This window comes from Vulpes lagopus, chromosome 2 (assembly GCF_018345385.1).
Source record: "Vulpes lagopus strain Blue_001 chromosome 2, ASM1834538v1, whole genome shotgun sequence".
Taxonomy (NCBI): Eukaryota; Metazoa; Chordata; class Mammalia; order Carnivora; family Canidae; genus Vulpes; species Vulpes lagopus.
The window spans coordinates 96,020,164-96,047,590 of record NC_054825.1 but is presented as its reverse complement, the minus strand read 5'-3'; the positions used below and the strand labels follow the sequence as shown (position 1 = coordinate 96,047,590).

General features: G+C 38.3%; 1 protein-coding gene across 1 annotated transcript in view; it reads right to left on the bottom strand.

The window, feature by feature from the left end:
• Nucleotides 1-293: 293 nt before the first annotated feature.
• Nucleotides 294-27,427, bottom strand: part of SAMD5 (sterile alpha motif domain containing 5) — a 426,977-nt gene continuing 399,843 nt past the window's right edge. The window contains exon 2 of the mRNA XM_041745581.1: nt 294-2,765. Within this exon, the coding sequence (XP_041601515.1) occupies nt 2,757-2,765 (9 nt within the window). The 3' untranslated portion in view covers nt 294-2,756. The remainder of the gene's footprint in view (nt 2,766-27,427) is intronic.

Here is a 27,427-nt window from a genome sequence, read left to right as displayed (position 1 = left end):
AGCAAGGTCTTTTTGTAAGGAAGAGAGACTGTACTGCTTAAAAAGATGGGCTCTGGAGTCATATTGCCTGGGTTGGAAATCTGATCTATGTCACTTATGAGCTGCATGACCTTTGGGTCTGTTACTTAACTGCTTAAGGCTGTGATTTCCTCAGTTCCTAGCTAAAAGGAACAGTAGCATCCACATTATGAGCCTGCATTCTTTCATTTAACTGTATTTACTGAATACAAATAGGTGCCTGGCCAAGGACAGTGAATTAACAAATGACATCTTCACAGTAGCAGGAGAAAATGTTGGTTGAAAAGTTACTTTTTATTCAAACTTTCACATGACTCTGTGAAATGTAGAATCTGTATCTTAGTTGGTTAGACTTGTGTAATGCTAAAGGGAAGAGAAAAAAAATCAGAAATCTGGATACACTTTAGACATGGCAGTGAACCAAGAGCATTGCCCAGCTTGACTTCTCAAAATGAGACTCCAAACTGGAGATTTAAGACCTCACCTCTGTCTTATGGCCCTCATAGTAGGAGCATATTTCACGTGAAATTCTCCAAGGGAGTCCTGATCTATGAGGCAGTCGTTGGTCAGCAACTATACTTAGGGAAAAATGCATTCCCTCCCAAGAGGGGAGGTCAAGAATGTGTGTTGCTAGCAGCCAGGTATTTCTCCTGGAAAAAGTCCATTACCTGCAGAACTCTCTCTGGTGGTTCGGCAGAGTGCTTCTAGCAAGTAGTACAGCTGGATGCACAATGCATTTGTTTCCACGCCTTTTAATTAAGGTTTTATCTAGAGCTTTTAGTTGAATTTTTATATGGCAGAGAGGCAACTTCTTGAGTGTTAACAGTCTCACTGTTGTGCAGCAGAAGCAAGGGAGCTGCATATGCCAATAAAGCTATCCTTGGATGTATATATCTTCAAACTATGTGAGGAAGAAGCCAAGTTTAATGGCAAGAGGAAGTCGGTAGTTCTGAAGATTTAAGAGACAGGCCACATTTGTGAATTGGGCATAGTGTGTCTACCCATTTGAATAGAAATGATTTTCTCAAAGTTCTGTTCAAAATCTTTTTTGAGTACCTACTTTTTCCTTATTTTTTTTAAATCTGCGATTTAATCCAGAACAAAGACTAACAACAGAAATACTAAATAATTCAGGTTAAAAGTTCTACTTCCAGCATTGAATTGTTCATACTGGCAGCCTGTGTTATACAAATTAACTTAATGATGGTGTAATCAGTGCTGCATTCCACTTGACATGAGCACAGTCTAAGTTTCCCCTCTTCTGTTCTTTTCTTTTTATTAATATAACAGAAAGAAAATCATTTTTGCTTTGTTTCAGATTCAACAAACCACTGATCTAAAAAAACAAGGGAAAGTGAATCTTCTTCCTTTTCAAACCCCGGGTAACCTTGGCAGCACATAAGCGTCCATTAAAGGCAAACAAGGCTGTAAATAACAATTATTTCCCATTCATAAAAGCTGCCTTGACCGTCCCCAAAATAACAAATTACAAGTAAATAGCCCCCAAGAGGTTTTAAAGCACTTTACTCATTCTGAACCTGTTTTGATGTTGTCTTCTTAGGGTGGAATTATTAACTCTTTTGAAGAACTACAGCCAAGTTTGTGATTTCTGGGAGTTCTACCTAAGCAAAAGTGGACCAGAAAAATCCACTGTAAAAGTTTTTTGAAAAATTAAGACAGCTGAGAATTTTTTTTTTTTTTAGTTTGAAAATCTTAATTTTATCTTGTTATAGATAAAATGAGAATCGGTCCATTTTCCTTTGGTGGCCTCCTATGAACTGCAACTGGCCAGAATTCTTCTTTTACTAGCCCTTGATCTGCTGAAGAGGTCCATGTAGGTATTCATCAACTACTAGCCAGATTGTACAGAGAGTAGAGGAGTGACTTGTGCAAATGTTAGGAGTTGGCTCATATGGATGACTGCAACGAATTCATAAATTCAGCTAGCACTGAGAGGTAAGTGGTCCAATAGCCATGCTTTCTTTTAAAATGTTTTCTTTTAATTTGACTATAGTTGACACATGATGTTACACTAGTGTCAGATGCATAAGACAGTGATTCCACAGCTCTGTAGGTTATGCTATGCTCACTCCAAGTGTAGCTACCATCTATCACTATCCGACACTATTATAGTACTATTGACTGTATTCCCTATGCTGTACCTTCGATTCCTGTGACTTATTCATTCTGTAACTGGAAGCCTGTACCTCCCACCCACCAACATATATGTGGAATCTGAAAAGCAAAACAAATGAATAAACAAACAAAAAGCAGCTAAGATATTCTGAGTGCCTTAAACTCAGAAATACGTTCTACTTCCTTTATGTTTTCACTATAAAAAGATAATAAAGAAACTTAATATATATTGCCTGTTCTTGGGAAACTAATGGGGTGTCTGAATACATTATTTCTTTTGATTCACTTGCTTTTAATTTACTATATCTACTGAATTCCTGTAGTGTTGGTATAAGAATAGAAATAGAGTGTTGGTATAGGTAATCCTACAGAATTCATATAGGATGAGTGCAACTAAACTTTACATGCATGTGAGGCAGGGAATGAAGGTAAAGTAGAAAGGGCTCTCATCAGTCCAAAAGTGGCTGTGTGACTCTTTGAGCTGCAGTTGTCTTCATTGTAAAAGACTCTGTCCAGTTCCATAATTCTCTGCTTATGGTCCTAGTAACACAGTGCTCATGCAATAGGAACTGTCATCCCAGGCACTTCCAGGCAGATGCTCTTCAAAGATACTAAAATAAGACGAGGCGATAAAGATGAATCAGGGGTTAGTCAGATGAGTGGTTTGCACAATGCACAATCAAAGAGCACCCAATTGTGAAAACTCTTGAACTATATAACTAGATTTTTATTCTGTTTTGATATAATAACAGAGTCCCTAAATGGAATTATACTTAAGACCGAGAAGAGGCAGCTGGTGGTAATGCAGGTATAATTCTATCAAGAAATTCAGCTGGAGCCATAATGAGGAATTAGATGGTCAGGTAGTTTGATCTGTACACATATCTACTCTTTTCAGAAAATGGTAATTTCTTCAATTATTTAAAAAATAATTCCCATAGTTTCTTTTTATGAGCATATTTCTTTATCCCCAGTGGCTGCATGACCCTGCTATTATTTTGTCCTGCTACCTTATCACAGAAACAGATATTCTGAAACTGTTCTGGCTTTCAAATACTGTAGCTTGAATTGCAGATTTTCAGGCTAAAATGCTTTGCACCATCACTACAATACTTCCAACAGTAAAACAGGAGTTTCACCTGCTCAAAACCAGAGCTGCTTCTGCCTAAGGCACTGAGAAGGAATCTGATAGTTAATAATTAGGGACACTTCATTCTTATCCTTCAACAAAGGCAATTATTTCAGTTTTGAATATTGGGGTTACATTTTTATGTTGCAGTTTATTCAAAGAGATGTTTGTAAAATACCTAAAATCCAGAGGGCCTTTAATTTCCTCTTAGATTATTCCAAGATGCTAAACTCATACTTTATTATCTGTCTATCTATCTATCTATCTATCTATCCATCCATCCATCCATCGGAACTTTATTGTACAAATGCTGCAGAGAACTACAAATTATCACTCTGTTTTTGTCTTCTGGTAATAAAAGACTAGCACTTTAGATGTAGGGATTTGGGTCTGGGGCATAATTAGAAGAAAGCCTGACCCTTGAAAGCAATATTCTGATACCATATTTTCCCCCAAAAAGCAAAACTATAAAGAATATGCATAATCACTATTAATTAAATAATAGTTTGGCAGACAGTACTCTTTAAGATTTAAACAGTAGTTACCACACTAAATGAAAATTCAAGTAGACAGTCTTAGACAGTACATCTGCTGATTATTGGATTAACCATATGAAATCTCTGTTTTTGCAGGTCAAAAACAGTTGAATATTGGCATCTTCATATGATTCAACACCCCAGTTGGATTTAGATGAATTCTTTAACATTTCATATAGATTTTATAACTTTGTAAGTCATAGCTGCAGCCACTCTAATTTAATTCCTAATTAAATGGTTTATTTATCTAGCATATTATGGACACTTCCCCTAAAGGACATGGCTTAGCACTGAACTCTTCAATCAGTAAGTTAATGTGGATGCTGGATAGTTTTTGCATCATTGCTCATTGGTTTTAGTCCTGGGGGTAGAGAAGACTCACAGATTTTAATATCACCTGGAGTTGTTTCTGAGATTCCTGTCAGTGCTCAGGCAGCTACCTATCAGGGCAAAGTCCTGATAGTAGAGTTGTTTTTATCTTTGGATGAGCTATAAGAGACTTAAATTTATGAAACAATTATTGGACACTCGCTGCTTACATGTTCTAAGAACTAGTGTTCTCAGTATTCATCATATACAGCACGATTCATAGCTCATTGCAAACGCTAAACTTACGCAATGGGAATATTCCTTGAGCAAGAAGTAAATAAATCACTGTGGTAAAATTCAATTAGATTAAATCTGCTGTTCCTTGGTACAGTAGCAGAGGAGCAGTGATGACTGAAAGCACAATCATGTGGCCCCTGGTTTGGAACAAGTCCACCATGCTTTGCCCTTGGAAACTAAGAAAGAGTAGGACATGCTTTGTGAATGAGCTTGTATTGTAGCGGAAAGAATCAAAGAAAAACTTGGCCTTCTTCCCTCAGCACTTCCACAAAGACACAAAATGTGCACTGAAGGGCACAGACAGGAGAAACCTTTCCAATTTAAGCTCCAGGGAAAAAGTCTGCTTTGTCTTCCTTGGAAACTCACAAAGATACCAGTGTGGCTTTAAGGATTGTCAAATTTCCCTTCACCCTGGAACAAGCTAAGGGCCTCAGACATCCCTAGTCACTTATGGGTCACAGAGAAAGAAAAGCTGTGGTGGAGAGTCCACGGACAGGACTTAGGGATTGTTCCCATTTCAGGACACCAGAAGAGTGCCCTGATCTATTGAGAAGCAGATGGAAAGAGAAGAGAGAGGGCGGGAGGGAGACCTGTGTGGCTTCCAGCATTCAGGTGGGCTTCAGCATTTCTCTACAGTTCTTAACAGAAAGGAGTACATTACTTCTGAATTTTACATTGTGAAAGAAGACAACATTTTCTAAAATTGAAAATCTCAAATATGAAAACAACCACCTGTAGTTTCTTCCATTTTGAGTGAGGTGTGTCGACATGGATTTTCACTTGAAGTTTTTCTTACTTTTTTATGATGGGGAAAAAGCACATATTTTCTTTGGTGATTAAAACATGCATATCCAGACAATACTACCTGTGAACTGCTCAATGGTGACACTCAATAATTGATTAGGTGCCAGAAACAATGGCAGATCACTTGATAGCTTTGCATTTTGTATATCAAATGCAGCTGATTCTTCTTATAATATAGATTAAGAAAGGAGAGGAGGCTGGGGCTGGAAAGAAAAATTCCCCATCCACCAACAACGCAGTTGGGTAGCGACAACACTGGATTATAGGAATAGGAGTTGCAGTTGGTTGCAAAATTAAATATGTTCAACTGTAGAAGTGGAATGCTTTGTTACTTATACTGTCAACTTATTTAAGGAGTATCTTGTCCTCAAAGGACAAGGAGAATCTTTTCACTAGTACAGAGGCATCCAGAATGAAATTCTGAGAAATGACTGTACAAATGCTAGATCACTGATTGTAAAACAAAAATATTATACATGACTTTTTAATATCTCCTAGGAGGGACATAATAAGAAAAATATATTTGCTTTCCAGGAAAACACATCAAATAAGGTAAATGATTCAATATGTAAGAAAAAATTTCCATTAATATTCTTCATAAAATTGTTTCATAAAGAAGCTTACATATGAAAATAATTTTTCACTTAAATAGATTTACTCTTTGATGTTAATAGACTTAGCTACTCAAATTAATTTTGAATTTTGCAAAAAACAATATAAAACATTGGCTTTGTTATGATCTATGAAATTATTTTTTAATATTTCTTTGTACCCTTGAGCAATTTAAAATCTATGAAGTAATACATTCTTCCATAGGAAACAATCACTGTGGTGATTCTGAAACCTTAATTTTTATATTAAACAAAAGCATTAGGCTTTTGAGTTTATCAAGGCAATGAAATGAGATACACAATTGCCTTGAAATATTATCTGCAAGTAATAAAATGTTTAGAGATGACTTAATTGTTTTTATATAAAAAAATGTGGACTTTTAATCCATTATAGTTGAGGTGTGAATTCCGTAAATTAATGCAGGTAAATACTTCAGCTAAGTGCTCTCGGGTGAATTGCAATTAAATTTAAGACCTATAATTTAACAAGATAAAGTCACCTCTAACTTACTCTTTGTTAATTTCAAACAAGGGGAATTAAATGTCATTACTAAAATTAGGCACTACAGAGTTATAACATTCTATTTGCAATATTTTTCAGTCTCTATCAGTTTAGTTGGTGGTATACAAAGTTATAGAATTTGCCATTAAGAGTTCTATTAAATAATTCTAGGATTTCATAAAATTCTCTCCATAAATGGAAAACTCATGGCTAACCCCTCAAACTGCCAATATATCTGAAATGAAGACAGTATCAAATGTCTCATTATTAAGTTGTTAGTTTCAGTCTGATATCTGCAAATGGACTTTGATCACTTTCAAACTTCCGTTTCTAAATTTATTGCAAAGGTACAGAGTATTTCACTTGCCAAACCAATTCAATACAATTCAAACTGAAAGCATTCAGGTGATAGGACAATGACTTTATGTATTGAATAAAAATACTTCAGTGAATCTAAAAGGAAACAAAAATTGACCACATCCATACTTGCAAAGTACAGTGTGAGTTACATTGGTATAAAGGTATATTATGATTCATTCCGAGATGTCTCTTTGGCAGCTTTACCCTGTTGCAAGCTGATGTTAAGCTGTTTTTTTTTTCTGCCAAATGTGCAAAATGATTTATCCATAAAAATGAAATTATGTGTTCATTAAGGGTTTTCTATTATAAAAATTTAGACAAATCTAACATTTTCTAGCAAATGAAAAGAGTGCATTGCAATAGGAAGTCCAAGCTTCATCATGATGATAGTCCGTTCCTTGGCATGTCAACTAACAAAATGTATTGAATTTAAAATCAAAGGCGTATTTGTGTCATAGATAAATGAACCATGGGATATATTATGACCCATATTTGGGGGAATTTTAGACATTATACATGTAAAGATTTCCATTGCAAATAGCATGTTTACCAATAACATATAATGATATTAGCTAACTGAAGAAAGGTTCTGATGGCATAAGTAGAGCTATACTTATGCTATACATTTTAGACAATCTTAACATATCAAAAATAAGTAGGATTGGAAATTTGCCATATATGATCCCCATATCTTTAAGTGCATAGTTTCAAATTCCTTTAAAACTCTGCTCCATATGATAGGAAGAAAACCGGATCTGGGGCCAAAAGACAGGGAGGAAGGAAGTAAAGCAGGGAGGGAAGGAGAAAGAGAGGAAAAAGCTAAAGAAGTTGTAGTTTAATAAACAACATTTGATAAAGCAAGGATTTGCAATGGACCCCCATGTTCTACAAAGACTTAAAAATATGTAATTATCTTTAAAAAGTGCTACATTTTAAAAAAGGAGATAAAGTGATTATTGACAAATAAAATGCTCTTGAATGAGTCTGAGATTTTGAGCCTGAGGACAACTGACAACAGCTGTAGGAGGCACTGAGTAATGCTAGCATGCTCACTGAAGATAAAAGCGCATTAAAAAGAAGAATACTACATGAAGAAAGAAGAAAGAAATTAAAAATTAAACATAAAATTGGTCAAGCCATAAAAATATAATTAAAAAAGTCCTCTGAGGCATTCTATCATGATTAACATAAAAAGTTGTAACATTTTCAATTAAAATGGGAGATAATTCATTATAAAATGAAATGTAGGCCCCTCCAAATATGGTTTCATATAGGTCCTTTCAGAGATCACCAAAAAGGATTCGTTGAAACAACATTACCAGGAAAGAATATTTTGAAATATCTTGATGTTATGTTTTAAATGTCAATTACAATTGATATTTGTCACAATTAATATATCACGTCTACTCAGCAAAGGACAGTGACCATTTACTATAAACAATTATTTTGAGGAAGAGTTGGTTATGTCTTCTGTGATTATCTTGATATTTTAAGCAAAAGCTGATTGTTTTACTTGCATGGTAGAGTAAACTGACTCCAAGTAGCAGATATCGTATACTTCTTAAGCAGAAGGCAGTAATTTTCAGAAATTCTAAGTCCTCAAGTCCTCAAGGACTCATATTTTGGACTGATTAGTCATAATGTGCCTAATATATATTGGGACTTCAATAAAAATTGAATGAGGTTCCTAAAGCTGTACTTTCCTTATATTAGTTTCCACCAAAAACTCTTCCCAGCTTTATCACTGTACCTTAGCAGCAGTTCTCAAAATGATCTGCCTAGGTAGTTAAGAGGTATTACAGGGATATGACATGGCCAACATGGGTTAAACATTGTTACATATGTTCCTACATGGCAAGAAGAGTCTGAAATATTTATATGCTAATACACATTATGAATCTCCAAGCAGAACATATGATATGTCACAACCCCAAATAGGCCTTTGTTCTGTATATCTTGGAACAATTTATTGGAGTACAGCTTTGCCACAATCACATTGAGAACATGGTATGGTATGACTGAACCCCTTGGCCAATCTCCTAAATTCTCCTTCATTATAGCTCCAGTCCTTCTAGACGCCCTCCACACAAGCCATCAAATATAACAAACGGTATCTAATGTTTCCTTTGTTGATCAAACATATACTACTCCTGAACCTGCACCAATCTCCTTGAAAGGGGTGCAACATGGTAGACACATTCTAACGGGCTTTCCTCTTTTGCATTTCTGTGTATACAGTCTGCTCTCTAGTGAGCCCAAGTCATCAAACTCTGCCTAGTATATAGAAAGCATTATATCTGTGTTAGTAGTAATGGAAGAAAAGAAGCAATTAGGGAAATAGGGAGAAAAGAAAGTCTGACATTAAATTTCTGAGTCAAGTCAACAGTCATGAAGGTCAGAATGGATAGACAAAAGAATTGTTTAAATTCTTATTTGCTTTCATTTAGCATATTATGAGCCAAGTTTATACCTACTAGGTCTTAGAAGTTACCATATACCAGAAGTAGAGAGAACTCCGGAGATGATCTAAAAAAAGCAGAAAACCATTCCAGAAGGACTGGAAGGAGAGAAAGTGGAGGTAAGAGAAGCAGGAAAGGGACCCTGACTTTTCCTCTCTATTTCGAAGTCCCAGCAGGCAGATGTGTTAGAGTGCCTGAGAGTAACGCTGAGGGCAAAGAGGCCTTTTTCCTTCATCCTGTTTGGGTTTAGGAGAGCAGACTGTTTCAAAGGGTGCCAAAAACAATGTGGGGTCCAAATGGTGGATGCAGTGAGAGAACCTAAGGCCCCTAAGGCACCTGAGCTGACTGATTTGCTTTCAGAAAATATACCAAAGTCCCACTGTGCCCTGTCTGGAAAGCAGAGAAGGCAGCCAATGGTGCTGTGAACTCTCCTGCACAAACTGTTCCTGCATCCTGGTGACAGGGTGATCATATCAGTTGGGAGCCAACTGTGAGCTATCCAGAGTTCAGGAGGACAGGCCAAGCCTGGAAAGAGACAGAACTACAGTTCATAGCAGCAGCCTGTATGCCACACACAGACCTTGACACAACTCAGTGGACCCCAGCCAGTGCACACATGTGAACCAGCACAATACCAAGAAGCAATGCCCCAAGCCCCCTCAGGCATCCAGCCGTGATGATGGCAGTTGGGGTAGAAAGAACAGAGATGATCTGAGCCAGAACCTGCAAGAAGTTGAACTTCACCTACTTAATTGCAACTGTTTAAATCAGAAGAGACTGAGATATGTTAATTAGCAAGTCCAAATTTCCCCTTATTGGTATGATGAGAGCTCAGAATGATCTGATCAGTCCTAGAAAAACAAGCTACATTTTCTCTGCACCGCTATCTACATTCAAATTGTCAATGCTCCCCATTCTTCTAAGACTCTTGTTTCTATACTCTGCTTCCTATTCCATCTTGGACTGTTATCTTTTTTTTTTCCTCTTTTTCTTTTTGGTCCTGGTATGTCTTATATCACCCCACCTGCCCCACCCTGATAGTGTAGCTTTGTGAAGACAAGGATATATTATATTTCTCATTATCAGCACAGTACTAACATAAATCACTAAGGCAAAGAGATGAATTGCAATGCCTTTCATAATTCAGTCCAATTCTACAAGATAGTTGATCATATTTGGATTATATAATAAATACTATATCACAGAATGGAACTAGTATAACTAAACCTGTAATGTTGAACAAACATAGTATCTCTTCGCTAACAGCACTGTAAAACAATTTTCAAGCAACATAGAAATGAATGCTGCACAATTATTGCTCATATAACCACATAGTTACTTTTACCCAGCAGTAGAAATTCAGTATGGTTACTATAGGATATAGGTAGCTAGATTGGCATTCTTTAATAAGTAAAATAAAGATATTTGATATATGTTCATGGGTAGAAAGTCTAGCACATCTGATTTCAAAGTGGAAGATGTTCACAATAGAAGTAGCATAATATAAACCATGAAACCTAAGTTAAAAACAAGACTTCATCTCCAATAAGGTATTTTCAAGTTCTCTTTAGAGTTAAAGTAAAATAAAGCCACTTCTCCAGATTTGACCTTTATGGGTGCCTTGCCTGAATAAAATGAATAGAACTTAAAAATAACAAAGGAGATCTCATATCAAAATGGGGTTACAGACTGGAACCAAAGGGTCTTTCTATTTACTGCTGCCTGAGTTAAGGGATAGAGTTAAACATACTGCATTTGTTCACTCTTGCTTTTTTTTCTCCATCACACAAGTGGTATAAATAAGTAGCCCCTGGCCTTTTCAAACCTACACCACCATACACCATATTTCATTTATGGCATCCAAAAAGGTCAAAAGGCAAAGAATAAAAAACTCCCAGCACGGGCTAACTTTGTCAATTTAAAATGTGGTTCCCTATTCAGCCCATTGTTAGGCAACCTGTTCAAACAACATCTTGGTTCACATATCTGTGGGTCTCTGATAGGCTTCAAAGTCTGGGGAACAGCCTATGCAAGTTTGAAATCTAACCTTCTTCACCCTCCCGTCTTTCTATCTCCTGTTTTCTGATCTTTTTAATCCAGAATCTTTAATAGAAAAATTCTGTTGCAGGCCTGAAAACAGCATGGGGTCAAAATCCCATACAGGTTATTTAAAGCAACATCTACAGTCTTTTGAATGTTTCAAGAGCAATTTAATTGACCTCCAGGGACTCTTCTTCAAACATTTTTCATTAAAGACACATAAACACAAGTAAAATATATTTTAAGGTCAGATTATCAGAAGCTAAAACCCAGATAAATCTAAGTGTTTAAATAAAAGGCCCTTCAAGCAACAGACTACATATATCTCAGATAAATTAATGAACGTGAAAGTGAATTTTTGTATAGGAAATGTGAAGGAGTAGATAACAGAATATAGCCAAACCAGATTAACTATTTTAAAAAACACATACTTCTAACAAAACCAATAATCTGGACCAATAACAAATAAAATAATCAAGTACATGTTTGACACAGGGAGACTTAATTTCTATATTCCATGCAACATGGTGGTCTAACATTTTCTGTATCAGCTCAAAGTGGAAGTCAATTCTCATAAAAATAAAATAAAATCATCAGACATTGAGTATATTGTACTATGAAATTTGATTCACAAATCAAAGGACTCTTGTTTTTTTCCTAGCTATTCATTTCCCTTCTGGATTACTTCTCCACCATTTTCTTTTAAAGGAGAAATCTTGGCATAAACAACATACCCAGAAAAACGACGACTCTCAGTCACTAATCTACAGAAGGAAATACGTAAAATAATATGCCTGTATCAGTATCACTAGAAAAAATAGAGACATATTATCTTCAGGAACTTAATGAAAATGTTATTGTGAAGGAGAACTTAATCTCCACATTGTGCAGAGTACCAGTGGACCATCTAATATTATATGGATAAAGTCAATATCCTACTGGAGAAGGAGCCAGTAGAATAATGAGGTTCCTGGTAACAATGTACCAAAAGACCAGAGCAACACAACACAACCAGCAAAAACCTAAGCAGAAAGTCTATGTGGAGTTTTACAGTTTATCAAAATTTGAATGGAAGGCATTAAAAAAAAAAAAAAAGTTCTGATAAAGGCGGGAAGAAGTGACCAGAAAGAAAGGAAAAGAAAGAAAAGGCCCACATAAAAAGAATTTATGAAAGGCGAGTTTTCATCAACACTTCATCAATTCTTGGGCCCCTTTCCAAACTTGAGAACAAAGTATGTCCTCATAGAACTCCAAAGTCAGATCTCAGAGAGAGAGAAAAAAATTAATCTAAAAAAGATTTCACACACACCAGCATTTTCAGTATAAAGCACATCTAAAGCCCATGTGTGCTTTCCAGCTTGCCATTTGGTTCTTTTAGGCAATTCTGAAGCAACACCGCGTACCACAATAAAATGAACACTTACCAGACACATCAACACTCCCTGGAGCAAAGAAGAGAAAGCACCACTTACCTAGAAAAAGAAAGGAATACAGAGATTAAGATGCTAACATCTAAAAACAATTATAGCAGTTCTTAGATTATCCCAGCTCCTCTTCTGTCAGTGTTTTCTCAATGAACGGCATTAAGTTTTTAGAAGAAAACCAAGTTTTAATTTATTTAAGGCATTAATGGAGTTGTATGAGGGATAAACAAGACTTCAATGAGACAGTGCCATGTTGCAAACTCCCCTGTGAGTTAATTTTGCCTTAACTCACTATAATGTATAACCATAGGCAGGCAAAAGAGGAAAAAGGTAGCAGGAACCCAACAGGAATAAAAACATACTCTTCTGTTGCTTCTAAGAAGAACAAAATATTGTCAGAGAATCAAGCATTGAGAATGCTTTCCAAGAAATCTGCATCAGGTTGAGGAAGGGAGGATATGCACTAAACCAGGGCTTTCCCACTCCCAGGTTTAGCCTGCTGGTTTGTGGAGCCACGTTCACAGCTCTCCAGGAAGAAGCAATAGCCATAGCTTATTGACCCTCAAACCTCAGATCAGTGATCATGAAACACAGGTACTTAGGAATTTGGGTTAACTCTGACCCCAAATATTTTTAATTACCAAGTTTTTCAAAGTGCAGAATGTTTATAATTTACATGGACCTTCTAATTTCAGTAGCTAATTAGTTATGAAGTGAAAAATCTTGGCTCTGTTGCCTGGACTATGTACCACAAAATGGAAGAATAGGCACAGAAACTGTGTATTATAAATTAAACTGTATTTAAAATTCTTTGCAGCTACAGTCTCTAGTACATAAATAATTGCTTTCAATTTCGGCGGTCTTATTTTTGAAATGCAAAATGGTCTCTTTTGAATTCTTGAGTCTTGTGAAGGGTAAGAATCTATAGAGAAATAATGGGACATGAAATATAGTGGAAAGTAACTAAGAAGCAAAGATGAAACAAAAATGTCCTTAGTCACTTTATTCATTTACTTATTCAAGAGATGTTTATTAAATATCTACTGTACATAAAAGAATATTCTAGGCATCATATGGAAATCATATATTTACAAAAAAGCACCACTGATGTCCCAAGGAACTCTTAGTCTAGGAGAAAAGGGATGTGTCCATACATATCAGGATGGTAGAGGGGAACCGTGGTAACACAGAGGTACACATAAAATGCTGTCAAGAGGCGTGCTGACTCGGGTCAGGGTGGCCAGAGAGGTTTCATGGAGAAAAGCTGGTGCATGTTCAAGGTTGAGTGAAGATGCTGGAGAGAGATGTGTGAAGTCAATCCCAAAGCATATTTGATCTGAGTTATGCAAAGATCATGTATCCAGGGTCCAGTCGGTAGCCCATCTTAATTCAAGAGTCTCTCATAAGACAGTAGTGGGAGAGGGGCACCTGGGTGGCTCAGTCAGTTAAGTGTCAGACTCTTGATTTTGGCTCATGTCATGATCTCAGGGTCATGGGATTGAGCCCTGCATAGGGCTCCATGCTTAGTGCAGTCTGCTTGTCTCTCTCCCTCTGCTCCTTCTCCCCGCCCCCGCCCCCAAAAAAACACACATTCTCTGTCTCAAGTAAATAAATAAGATAGTGGGAGAGACAGTTGAAGGAACAGCAGGAAGAGGGCCATGGTTTGTGGTCCTTGAAGGCCTGACCTCTTCCTGCTCTGGCCTCCTGATCGCAAACCTGGCTAAGAGACCCAAATGCATTTCATCACCTACACTAGCAAGTTAGGTAGTTTTGACCACATCTTTTTTTTTTTTTTTCCTGCTTATCCATGGTGAGTAGAAGCAGGGCCGACATTCTATAAAAGGGAATCCATGAATTTTAGGGATGTGATAGATTTGGCATACATTTACCCACTTCCTCTCACCCAGAACCAGGAGGGGGTTGGGCTTACATGTCCTGTGCTGGGTCACTGGAAAGGAGCAGAAGCCTGGCCTGAGCAATGATCTCAATGGGTAGCCCTGATGCTGTCAATTAGGAGGCCCACTAGGTACACTCTCATGGCCTCCAGCAGTCAGAAAACCAGAGAAAAGAGACAGAACAACTAGGGTGTGAGTCAGTGTGAGTAGGTGATGCACATTGAGATGAGTGCAGTTTTTAACATATATAGAGGGCTAGGCACCAAGTAAACCTTTAGGGATGGGAAGGGGGATCCAGGATGCAGATGAGAGGCTAGAATTGAGATTTTGGAGTCCCCTGAAAACTGGCTGTGGTCTGGGAGTGTGGATGAGATTGTGAGGGTCTGGAGTGCATCCAGAGAAAAGGAGAGGCCCTTGGGAAAGCCATCACCATGATAAATATAGGAAGGAGGCACCCAAACTAATGAAGATTTTGGAGGAGAGTACAAGAGGCAGGAGGCCAGCCAGGCTAGAGCAGCTATGTTGGGGGTTCAGGAAGGAGGTTTTCTAGGAGGTACAGGGGCCATCAGAGTTGGACATGCAGAGTGGTGGAGGAGGGATGACAGTGAGCAAAGAAGTGCGCTTTGGTCCTTTGAGGATACTAGGGAAGGTGGGTGAGGTAGAAGTCTGAGTTGTGTGAGGTCAGGGCATGAATCATCAAGGCCAGACACGATATCTACTACATTCCTAGCAAAGAGCAGAAAAAGGACCGGAGTTAAGGAAGAAAAAACAACAGATATTCTGAGGAACAATATTTGGCATTCAAGTAGGACATCTGAAAACTTACTACCAGACAAAACGATGCTCTAGCAAATACAGTGTTGCTCACCTCCTGAACTGTCTGCAAAACATCATAGTGTCTGTTTTGGGATTCATATTCTCAAGCAAAGCGAAGCAGTAGAAAAAAACACAAGTAACAATATGAGCACCACATGTATTTTTAAAGTGACCCTATTTACAATGACAATGCCTTTCTCTTTCACCAGACAAGGGGATTTTTATCTTCAAATGATTGTCCTCAGAAAGAGAGAAATTCACTGTTTCTTCCTTCTTCGGTCTAACTGGGGACCCTCTCAGCAAACCCCTTAACATGCTGGTTTCGAGCACACAGCTGCGGGAGCTCCAGGGGAGCTCTTAGTCAACAACTGAGAGATCGATACCAACCTTTGGAGGAAGACAGAGTGTCCTGGCAGCCACCACGCAGACCTACGCAGATGCTCATGCCCCAAGGGGCTTCCCTGCACTTGTAACCCACCCCCTCTAACCTTGCTGATTGCAAACAGGTTGCTAGAAGTTAAGCAAAGCATTTATAGTGACACAGATGGCATGATGTCTAACGATAGGGTCAGATAGGACATTCTTTTCTATCTTTTATTTACATGTGCTTTTATTTAGCACCCTTTTTTTTCTGGGGGGGAATCTATCTGATTCCAAATAGAGCTAAACAGAGATCCAGGAAACATTCTTTTTCCCTAAATCAGAGAGCTTTTGAGTGCCAGAGCTGGAGGCAATTTCTTCCTTATTCTCATAATCTTGGCTTATACTACCAAAAATGGAATTCAATAGGAGCTACTGATAAATATGCCCATTTTTAAAAACTGCACACACAGACACACAACATCGATTAATTAATCAATTTTAGTCTGAAGCTGGGCTCCAAAGTGCCATGTTTTGGTCACTGCATTTTAGAAAAAAAAATTTTTTTGTTTTATTTTCATAGGTTTTTACTTTTTTTTTTTTTAGGTTTTTACTTTTAACTATTATGCTCATTGAGTTGTTTTGTGATACAGAGTAAAATAACTGAAGAACAACTCTAGAAAGCATAAATCTTCATAGGCAGTTTGTTTTGATGCTTTATTATTTTGATGTTCATCTTTTTTTTCTTGTTCATAAATAATTTTGTATGAAGCAAATAGATATAGTACATCTCAAATAACTAGGCTTTATTTTGGAAGGAGTTATTAAGTTGCTTGGGCTGTGAACTGAAATGTGAGCTGACCAAGGCTGCTATATTAGCTACCACTCATTATTACAAATACAGGCACGGCTAGCATTCCAGTGCCAGGGAGAGTTCCAGCTACATAACGCCAAGCCCTCCAGAGGGGAAATCTGCCAAAGCCCCTTTAACCACATGCCTGTAGGAATTTGTGAACTTAATTAAATGCACATACTAAGTAGTTAAACAGCAGAGTCACTGTTTATTTACATACATATCACTGAATCACCAGATGGCATGGATTAGAGACCTAAACTCCCTGACGGCATGTTACACATCACACAAAACACACTAAACCACAGGTAGGTATTGCCTCTCATAGTTGTAGTCAGTATAAACCAACAGATAAAGTATAACAAAGAGGAAAATAACATACATAATAGCGATGTCGAGAAAAAAGACTTCAGGATGTCTCGATCAGTAAACATTTAAGAAATGCATCACGTAAGTTGACTGAGCATTTGTTTCCAGCAGTTCTCTAAACATGCTATGGCATAATCTAATTAATCACTTTCTGAATCATGACATTGCCTTTGATCACAAGACAATGCAGCAGACACAATATCTGTAGTCAAGCACAATCCATGATATTTGCTGATACTGCATAAATATTTCCTCAGTAGACTTTGGTCTCTAGAATGTTATCAAGATCAAAGTTCTTCCAAAATAGACCAATGGACTGCACCTGAGAAGAGGCTTTGCAGTCTGCCTTTTCATTCACAACTGGACTGAGTAGGAACATATCCTTCGGGGTGGGTGTCCTTGTATAACAGCTTCCTCTTGAGGGTGAGTGGGGTCTGTGATTTGCTTCTAACCAACAGAATATGGCAGAGGTGATGCCACTCTCTTGATTACATTACATTAGGCAAGATCCTGTCTTGCCAATAGACTATCTCTCTCTCTCTCTCTCTCTCTCTCTCTCTGATGCTGACTTTGAAGAAGTAAGCTGCCACAAATCCCACAGCTGCAATGAAATGAATTCTCCTGATGACCCGTAAGCACTCGGAAGTGGATCTTTCCCCAGTCAAATCCCTGATGAGAACTAGCCCTGTCGGAAACCTTAACCACAGTCTTACCAAATAGTAAAGGTATATTGTTTTAAGCCTTTAAGTTTGTGGTAATTTGTTATGCAGCAGTACTTGACTAATACCGTTGCTTAACTAAACCTCATTGGGAACATAATCCAATCTGCTGCAAGAGAGAACTTTCTAAAGTTAAGTCTCAAAATATCACCTATGTTTAAACAGTGACTCATCCCTCCTCCACCACTCTGCATGTCCAACTCTGATGGCCCCTGTACCTCCTAGAAAACCTCCTTCCTGAACCCCCAACATAGCTGCTCTAGCCTGGCTGGCCTCCTGCCTCTTGCACTCTCCTCCAAAATTTTCATTAGTTTGGGTGCCTCCTTCCTATATTTATCATGGTGATGGCTTTCCCAAGGGCCTCTCCTTTTCTCAGTGACTCTGTAACTTGCAGGAAAGGGTAAATTCATTTACATGCCATTCAGGTCCTTTCAGAGCCCAGGCTTCAGCTCGCATCTCTCTTATCACACCTCACCATACTCAATTACTCATAATGGCAGGCCCGCGCCCTTCTTTTTCTTAGCTCCATACTTTACCTCGCGTATCTGAATAACTCCTCGACATCCTTCAGAACTCCATTCAGACATCATCTCCTTCTCAAAATCCAGACTGAGTTCTCCCACAGCCCTGGTGCATGCCCTTGCCAGAACATACTAATTGTAATGACCACTGAGGGAATTTTTTAAGGCCCAAGAAATCTTATTGTCCATATTATTCTTTGAATTCTCAATATATCACACAATGGAATAAATATTGAATCTGTTAAAATTATGGCATAATCATAGTTTTCTTAAAGTCATTACTTATTAAGCAACTATTGTTTTTAATACCTAGCAACTATTTTTTAAAAGATTTTATTTCTTTATTTGACAGGCACAGAGAGACAGCACGATGCAAGCCGGGGGAGCAACAGGCAGAGGTAGAGGGAGAGGGAGAAGCAGGCTTTCCACTGAGCAGGGAACCTGATGCAAGACTCATTTCCTGGACCCTTGGATTGTGACCTGAGCTGATAGCAGATGCTTAACCAATTGAGCCACCCAGTACCTGGCAATTATTGTTATTCACAATGTAACTACTAACAGGATCCCATCTAATAAACTGATGAGCTCTTTCTGGCCCACCCACAATAAATACATCCATTAAACTTCCAAAAACGTTACAGGAAAGTTCTAAATATCAGTTACTGATTGTCATGTCCCTTACTAGAAACTGCCCTTGGCATCAGAGACCTGCCTTACTATTCCTCAAGTGCTCCACAGCCAATGTCTGGCCCTATATAGGGATACAAAGGCCTGGGCCCCTTGCCTCAACTGGGACTACTCAGAAGAGCCTTCCCAGCTGCAGAACTCCCCACAAGGTGGGCTGAGCCAGCTGTTCTGTAGGTTAGCATCTCCCTCTGTCCAATCCTGCCTTCCATCTGAGAGCAGTTCCCAAGGAAAACTTCTGTGCTCAAGTCTGGTCTAAGAATTTGTTTTTAGGAAATCCAATTGAACACAATGATCACACCTGAGAAAGTAATTTTGAAAATCATTAAGCAATTGTTATACATTATTCTCACGGTGGTGCTATATTGCTTGTAGCAAATCTGAATCCAACCATGGCAGGAGTTTTCAATGTTTATTCTCTTATGTCCAAGACCAGGAATGGGACAAGGGGAGTGAGGCATTTACTTCAAGTGTAAAATTTAATGGAGCACCAAAATAACAGTAATCAAGATAAATTATATTTTAGTGCAGTATTTTAAACAGTTGAAGGTAATGCAAAAAATCCACAATGGGGGTACCTGGGTGGCTCAGTTGGTTACGCATCTGGCTTTTGATTTTGGCTCATGTCATGATGTCAGGGTCGTGGGATCGAGCCCCATGTCAGCCTCCCTGCTCAGTGGGGAGTCTGCTTGAGGAGGATTTCTCTCCCTTTCTCGCTGCCCTCCTCCTGCTCATGCTCTCTCACTTTCTCTCTCTCAAGTAAATAAATAAATAAATCTCAAAAAAGACCCATGATGAACAAAATGCTAAGGTTTTATTTATTTATTTTTTTTTAATTTTTTTTTTTATTTATTTATGATAGCCACACAGAGAGAGAGAGAGAGAGAGAGGCAGAGACACAGGCAGAGGGAGAAGCAGGCTCCATGCACCGGGAGCCCGACGTGGGATTCGATCCCGGGTCTCCAGGATCGCGCCCTGGGCCAAAGGCAGGCGCCAAACCGCTGCGCCACCCAGGGATCCCAAATGCTAAGGTTTTAAATAAAAAAAGAATGAATATTACTGATATTTTTTATGTCTCAGGCTCCAATATGACTTGGTATGGTGCTGTTTCTATCTAAGCCAAAGAGAATTAGCTTTCTTTTTTCTTTTTTTTTTTTAAAGATTTTGTTTATTTATTCATGAGAGACACACAGAGAGAGGCAGAGATATAGGCAGAGGGAGAAGCAGACTTCCAATGGAAAGCCTAATCTGGACCTCGACCCCAGGACCCCAGGATCATGACCTGAACCAAAAGCAGAATTCAACCACTGAGCCACTTAGGTGCCCAGCTTTTTCTGGAAAAGCTTTTTTCTGTTGAAATTCTAATATGTATAAAGTGCATGACCTAACAGGGCCTTTTGTGATGTGGTCCCTGTTTACCTGTCAAGTCTTACCTCTTGACAGTAATCCTCTCTTCCCACGAACACATATTGCCCTACCTGTGCATCACCTACAGAGAACTTTTTGTAGCTCCTAAAATGTGCCATACTTTCCAGCCTCTGAGCTCTGCACGTGCTATTCCCTTTGCCTGTTTCCCACATTCTCCCGACTTGGATGATTTCTACTCAACATTTAGGATTCAGCTCAGAGAGTACCTCACTTGGAAACCCTTCCTAATTCCCAAAAGACTGATTTAGTTCTTTCCTAGGTGATCTCGCTAACATCATATTCATACCCCATAGGACTATGTCTTTATTCAGGTGCCTTTGGTAATAACTAACAGAGTCCCATTTTAAATAAGGCAAGCTAAAAAGTTACTGAAAAAAAAAAACTGTACTGGGATATCTCATAGAATCTGAAACAAAGTTAAACTATGCCTCAGGAAAGGTGGGAACCAATTAGATGACTGGAAAGCCACTAGAAAATAAAGTTGCTGATTGCCCAATTTCCCTCTTTGCCTCTCTCCAGAGTCCTACAGTCTCCTGTGACTGTTTCTCTTCTCACATTTCTCCTGAAGCCCAGATTTCTCTGTTGGGCATCTCTATACTAGGTCAACCATCACTCCTCTTCTGGCCTCAGCTCCTATATTCCCAGTTCAAGCAATACACTTTGTTACACTAGCATTTCTCAACCCCCATCCTCAAAGACAAGAAAGAAATTCTGATTGACCAGTTAGAATTGAGTATCCTCTCCTGGATATTCATTATGGCTAGGAAACAGAGTCCTGTATATTGTATTTTAATGTGTAATATTATGTTAAATAATGAGGCTCCCTTTGTGGGCAGGGGGCTATTAGGTGAGAAAATATGTTATTGGTTATCACACTGGATTACAATTGTTTATTAGTCAATCTCTTCTACAAGTCTACAAGCTCTATGAGTATAAAGTCTATACCTAAATTTCTACTGAGCATCTATTATCTGATGGAGTAGTTAATACAAAGGAGGTGTTCAATAAATACTAGCTGAATAAATGAAAGGGATTTTATCTTTTTCTCTTGATTAATACTATTGTCAGCAGTAAAAGTTATTTGACTTAGTAATGAAAGTATTAATGAAAAAATTATTATTTTCCATAATCTCCAAACCACTAGCTAGAGAACTGAGAGACTGGAGCTTTGCTTAGCATAGATTGGGTGATGCATGTAACTGACTCACTCCTTCCCATCACACACTCCTTCCTTAACAAACTAATCTTCCTTAAGCCAGTTTCATCTAGAAGTTGAACACAAGGCATAGGTTCATTGAAGACTCAATCACCTCTTGAATCACAAAGAATTTTTACTTCGCTTGAAGCTCTACTATTATTCATAAATGACTCAACTTAACCAGCCGTGAATTTTTTTCCACTGAAAAATTCCCAACTGTTAAAGTATCTCAGGGAACTTGAAGTAGTCTCTAGGAGGGATGTGTATGTTTGGGTATGCATACACACATTTTAAATCTTGGTTTAAAATCTTCCTGAAACCATGATGTGAATTCATATTCTTCTATAAACATTTGACTCACATAATTCTGCATCAGGATGGTTTAGCTCTCTGGGTATAAATGGTATCACTTGATACTTGCCTGGGGAACTTCCTAAAGCCATGCAGACAGTTTTGAACTACTACACTGAGGCGCCAGTTCTTTCCTAGTGAGTCCTGCCTCTTTATTACAAAATAATGAGCAGCATTTCCTGCTCCTAAGTCTAAGGACATAACATCCCCCTACATCTTATCTTGACAGATGAAGCAGAATTTTAGGACATCCTCAGCTCAAGACAACTTTACCTAGGGAAATTGCTTAAAAATCCTTGTCTGGTAACTTACTGCTCTCTTATCCCAGTGAGCCCAGACCAGAAACCTGCAAATAATCCTCTTTTAAGGACTAGTTAGACCTATATTGTTAGAGACAAGGTGAGCTTGTCTTGCTAGAGGACCTTAATTTCTTTTTCTAGATGATCTCTGCACTACACCCATCAGTCAGTAAGATTCTTCACCTAGAATGTGGCTGATCGAGTTTAAAAAAAAAAAAACCGCATCTGGAGGTTTATTTTAAGGCTTTAAATATTATCGCCTGCAGTAATTCTTCATTCTTTTTTCTTTGACTGATAGGGATGAATGGCAGTGACAAAGGTGGGTTGGTGGTATTATCTTTGAAGGCTGCTAAGGGTCAGTTGTTGAGGTCTCAGGATCATATGACTGGTAATTCTATCTTCTGTTTTTTATTCATGACTTATGTGGGCTCCAGTTTTTGTTAACTCCATGTATTTCTTTTCTTTTCTCTTCCTTCCTCCCCCAAACATACACACTTATACATGTACAGTCTCTGGCAATGCCCATGTCATCTGTTCTGAAGACTCAAATGTCAGGACTCATGGTAAGTTTAATAAAGGCAGAGTACTTTCCTAAGGCCATAGGAATATATTAGCTTAAATGAAAAATTCCTTCTAAACTTATTTTGGCATGTTACCAGGTAGTACTGAATGGAAGATAGAAGGATAAATCAGGGGGCAATGGATTGCTTTTCTACCCTGGAGGTTGGAGCTTTCTGTCTTGGCTTATGTTGATTCTTCTAGAAACTCACTTCATTCCCTTCATTTTTACATTTGCTTTGATGGTCACACAGACCAAGGAGTCTAGTAGGCTGAATAGGGTAACAAGATGGCCCAAGGGCCATTTAAATCCTGCCTTGGGTATCATGAGGAAAGGTTTCTCTTCTCCAACTGTAGAGACTGACTAGTAAGTGTAACTGTGTTCAGTTTATATTTTCTCCCGGCAATGGTAGGATTGACCCTCATGGTGCTTGATTTGACAGGGACTGTTGGTTAGCAAGGCAACTACAACAAGCAGGTCTATGTACAAGTATAGAGAAAGAAAGGTGGAACATTCTTAATTGGCTCTCACTCCCCATCCCTTCTAAATTCATCAACTCTGTGGGACAATCTGAATTTGGTCCCTGGAATTGCTACTGTGGTCAGATTCTGAGAAGTAGGTATCTAGGGTATGACTCTGGCATAGAACTAGGTAGATATCGGGGCATCTTGCTTTCCCCTAGTTTACAAAGGACAACCAACTGCACAAGACCCAGGGATGGTTTACCAAAATCACCCAGCTGGCACTGCAGTCCCTTCCAAAACCATATCTTGTGGTTTCTTATCCATTATTAATTCCTTCCCCTTTTAAAACATAATTTCATAAAAAGAGAATGGCTTTACCTGCATTTTAATTTTTTTTCTTAAAATACTCATGAGAATGAAAATATTGAAAAATTCTGCTTCAAGAAACCAATTCATATCATGTTAAGTATAAATTATATTCTTTAAGATATAACCTTAACTATGAAATATCTTAGTTTACTTTCTGCTTCTTTACTTCTACTTCACATTACTAGTAATAGCCATAGCATCAAAGGTCAAGCTGCCATGCAGTACTCTACTCTGCTTATTAAGGAGTAATTTGGCATATGTTCTATATTTATTTAATGAAAAAGTGGATCCATCTAGATGTAGTTGCTTAGCATGTGGGTATATATGGTTTCCATTCTCAACCTATTTGCAAAGAAGTATATCTCAGGCTATACCCTGAGGATAAAGAAAGATGGAGGACACACAAACGGAGGATTAAGAAGAGTCTGCCATTGGCCCATTCTCTTATTAGACCTAATTGGTTTTTGTCTTGTTAAATACTAACTTAAGTGCAGTAGTTTGAATAGTGGTCCCCAAAAAGACATGTCCAAGTCTTACCTCCTGGTATCTATGAATGTAACCTTATTTTGAAATATGTAGACTTTGTAGATATAATTAAGATCTTGAGATGAGATCATCTTGAATGCAAAGTGGGCCCTTGTTCATTAATTGGTGTCTTTATAAGGGAAAGAGTAGTGATATTTGAGTCTCACAAACATGACACTGAAGGAAAACGATGTGAAGACAGATGTTGAGACTGAAGCGTTACATGTACAAAGCAATGACAGCTGGAGCCACCAGAATCTAGCAAAGAGGCATGGAACACATTTTCCCTCAGGGCCTCCTTAAGCAGCCAACCATGCTGACACCTTGATTTTGGACACCTACCCTCCTAAACAATATGAGAATATATTTCTGTTATTTTGAGCACGAAGTTTATGATAATTTACCTTGAGTAACTAATTCACTCACACACCACTTGATATCTCTGTATCTATTGATTTTTAGCTCTGCTCACTTTTCCTTTCTTTTCCTCTCACTATTCTTGAAGAAAGTTCTTTCCTTGATCTTTCAACAAGTATTTACTAAAATAATATTTTTATATCTTCATAATGAGCTGACTGCCCCAGTGCCCTTCTCTCCATAATTGGTACAAACCCACCTAGGGCCACAGGACTCCCATCGTATGTTGCTCTTCAGGAGCTCTAATCTAGTAGTTTGGTGTTAGGCTAGTTTACTGAGGACTCTATTCTAGCTATCCTTTTATTCTCCAAGCCTGCTCTTGAGCCCCCCAGGTACCCCTCACCTCAGTGTTTTCAATCATGGAGACCTAGCCCGTTTCAGCCCATTCCAGTTGAAAATACCCTACTAGTCTCTGGCAAACAAATTCTGGACGTGCTTTTTCAGAAGAGAGAAAAAGGTTTCCCTGCAGCATTGGAGGGGTCTGTTTGACTTCCCTGATCAGTAGAGGTTACAAAGGTTTTTGTAATGAAGTGTTCCTCCTTCCCTCTCCTTCTTCCACCAATATCTTTAAATGCAATATGCTTACAATACAGGGGAAATGTGTTTCCCATGAGACTCAGAAGTGGGGTGGGGGGTCATGCTTCATTATAAGATATATTTTATGGGGGAGAAGTAAATTAGAGGCATATATTAGGAAGCACCCACGGGCACACCCAAGGCAATGACCTTTAAAGGGCAGTAGTAAGTTACTTGACAGCATAACCAGCAAGTGAATGATCTCGCTATGAAAGGTCACCTGCAACTAGAACAATATTTCCTATTTCAGCACATAATCTGGTACCTTTTGACACATTTCTCTTCCTTAGGATGATCTGATTTCTGTGGAATAGACCAGATGTATTGCCTTTGCTTGGTGATGGATGTGCTCAATTTGGGCTCATGGTAATACTGACGCTTGGAGCCAGGCCTTGCTATTTTTGTTGTTTTAATGCTGGCTATTAAAAAGTGGAATTTGCATTTCTCTGTGTTATTTTGAGATGCCACAGAATTTTAGACTGTTTAGAATTAAAAGGGGCCTCTGTAACATCTCAGTCAAATTCAGTCCTTTTACAAAGGAAGACACTTGCCCATGGTTACACAGTAAGAAAGGGGTAGACCCTGACTCCCAATCCTCCCGCCTGCTGCGATCTTTATGCTGAGGTTGCATTCACAGGTGTACCAGTGAACATTTAGCAGAATGCATTAGCGGTGCCCTACGTTTAAATTCCTGTGAAATTCCCTAATAGGTGTCTCTCTTCTATAATCCAATTATCTCAGATCTTTTTCTTACTTTGTTGCTTTCCCAATGGATCCTTGAAACCCTTGCTTGGATGTCCATGCAGATGCCATGTGCCACGTGTGGTTTTTCCAATCTAATTGTGTGACTTGATGTTCACAATCTCTACTCACTGTTCTTGTGTGTTAGACCATGACTACAGTTTGTCAAATCTATCTATGGTGATCATTGATGCTTCTCAGTCTTCAGTCTTGTGATGGGATTTTTCCACACAGTTGGAAGGGAGGAAGTTATTGGAAGCAAATGCGTAAACCACTGAGCAGCCCTTTTTGGCCAAAGATACTAAGTTACACTGAAAAACTAAGTAGCGTCACACTGGCTGGGTTTTTGCTTGCCATTTCCCTCATTGGAAATGTTTTAAAAAATAGACTTCATTGTTCTTTTAATACGTAGCTTAAAATATTGATTTTTGCATAATCATAATGATTTTGCTACAGAAATCAATTTATCGCAGTTAAGAAAAGCACATCAGTCACTAAATAGTTATTCAGTTATTTAATTGGAAAACCACTCCCTGTCCTTCCACCAGCAATTGTCTGGGGATATACAGTGAAGTCTGCAATGAAGAGGGAATGCTTGCAGTCTATACCTCTACGGTTGGCTGTAAGTTCAGCTGTTGTGGGTGTTGCATGCTTCCCTTCCTCAGCAACACCTCGACTTCACTCCTCTACACACACACACACAGGCACATGCTTTCTTCTCAAAGGTCTGATACAGCCCTGTTTTTACTTCAAGAAAGAAGAAAAAAGACAGTAGGAGGGAAGATAGTAACTTTACTATTTGCCTGAGTTAAAATCTTATACTTGAAATTGTTGGTCAAGAAAAAGTAAATTATCCTTAAATACTTTTATTGACATGACTGCATGCCATTCTGTGAAGTGTTTGAGTACATTTAAGTCAAGCTGAGTCCCCTGGGCCCTCCAAGCCATGGCTGGGTTTCCTTGTAAGTGAGTGAAGTTAAGGACAGTCACCAGGGACTCTTTGGCTTTTGCTCATCAGCTGTTAGGATCAGCTCCCTGCAAAGTTCCCTCTTCCAAGAAGTAGTGTGGTGCAGGTCCTTGCATTGATCTATCGATGCCTCTGTACTACAGTTTGCTTACTTGTAAAATAGAAATAGTGCTTGCTTCATCCTGTTCCACAAATTTACGTCTATAATGATAAAATGAGGAGGTGGGAAAGTGCTTTTAGCATTCCAGAACAAAGAGGCTCACTTAATGCTATTACACAAGAAAATATTACATCATGACATTTCTCTACTTCTTCATGTAAAATAGAAGTGAGAGGTAGATGTGGAGGATTTCTTTGGAAAATATTTAGAACTCAGGACAAAGTATTGCCTTTAGGTTCCTTTTCATTCAAAAATGCTAAGAAAAATACTATGTTTATTGGACTGTGTATTTCTATAGGATATACCACTATATCATGGCAGATTTTTGATATGCAAATTTCTATAAAACCAAAGATGCAGACATTCTTCTTATTGATTGCCATGGGCTTTTGTATAATAAAGATAAATACACAGTAAAATTGCAATTCAAGGAAGAATGTTCTTATCATAAAGAACAGACAGGCAACATGTTTCCTTGCTTCGCAGCACAACAAACATTTTCATGACATTCCGCAAGTTAAATATGAATTT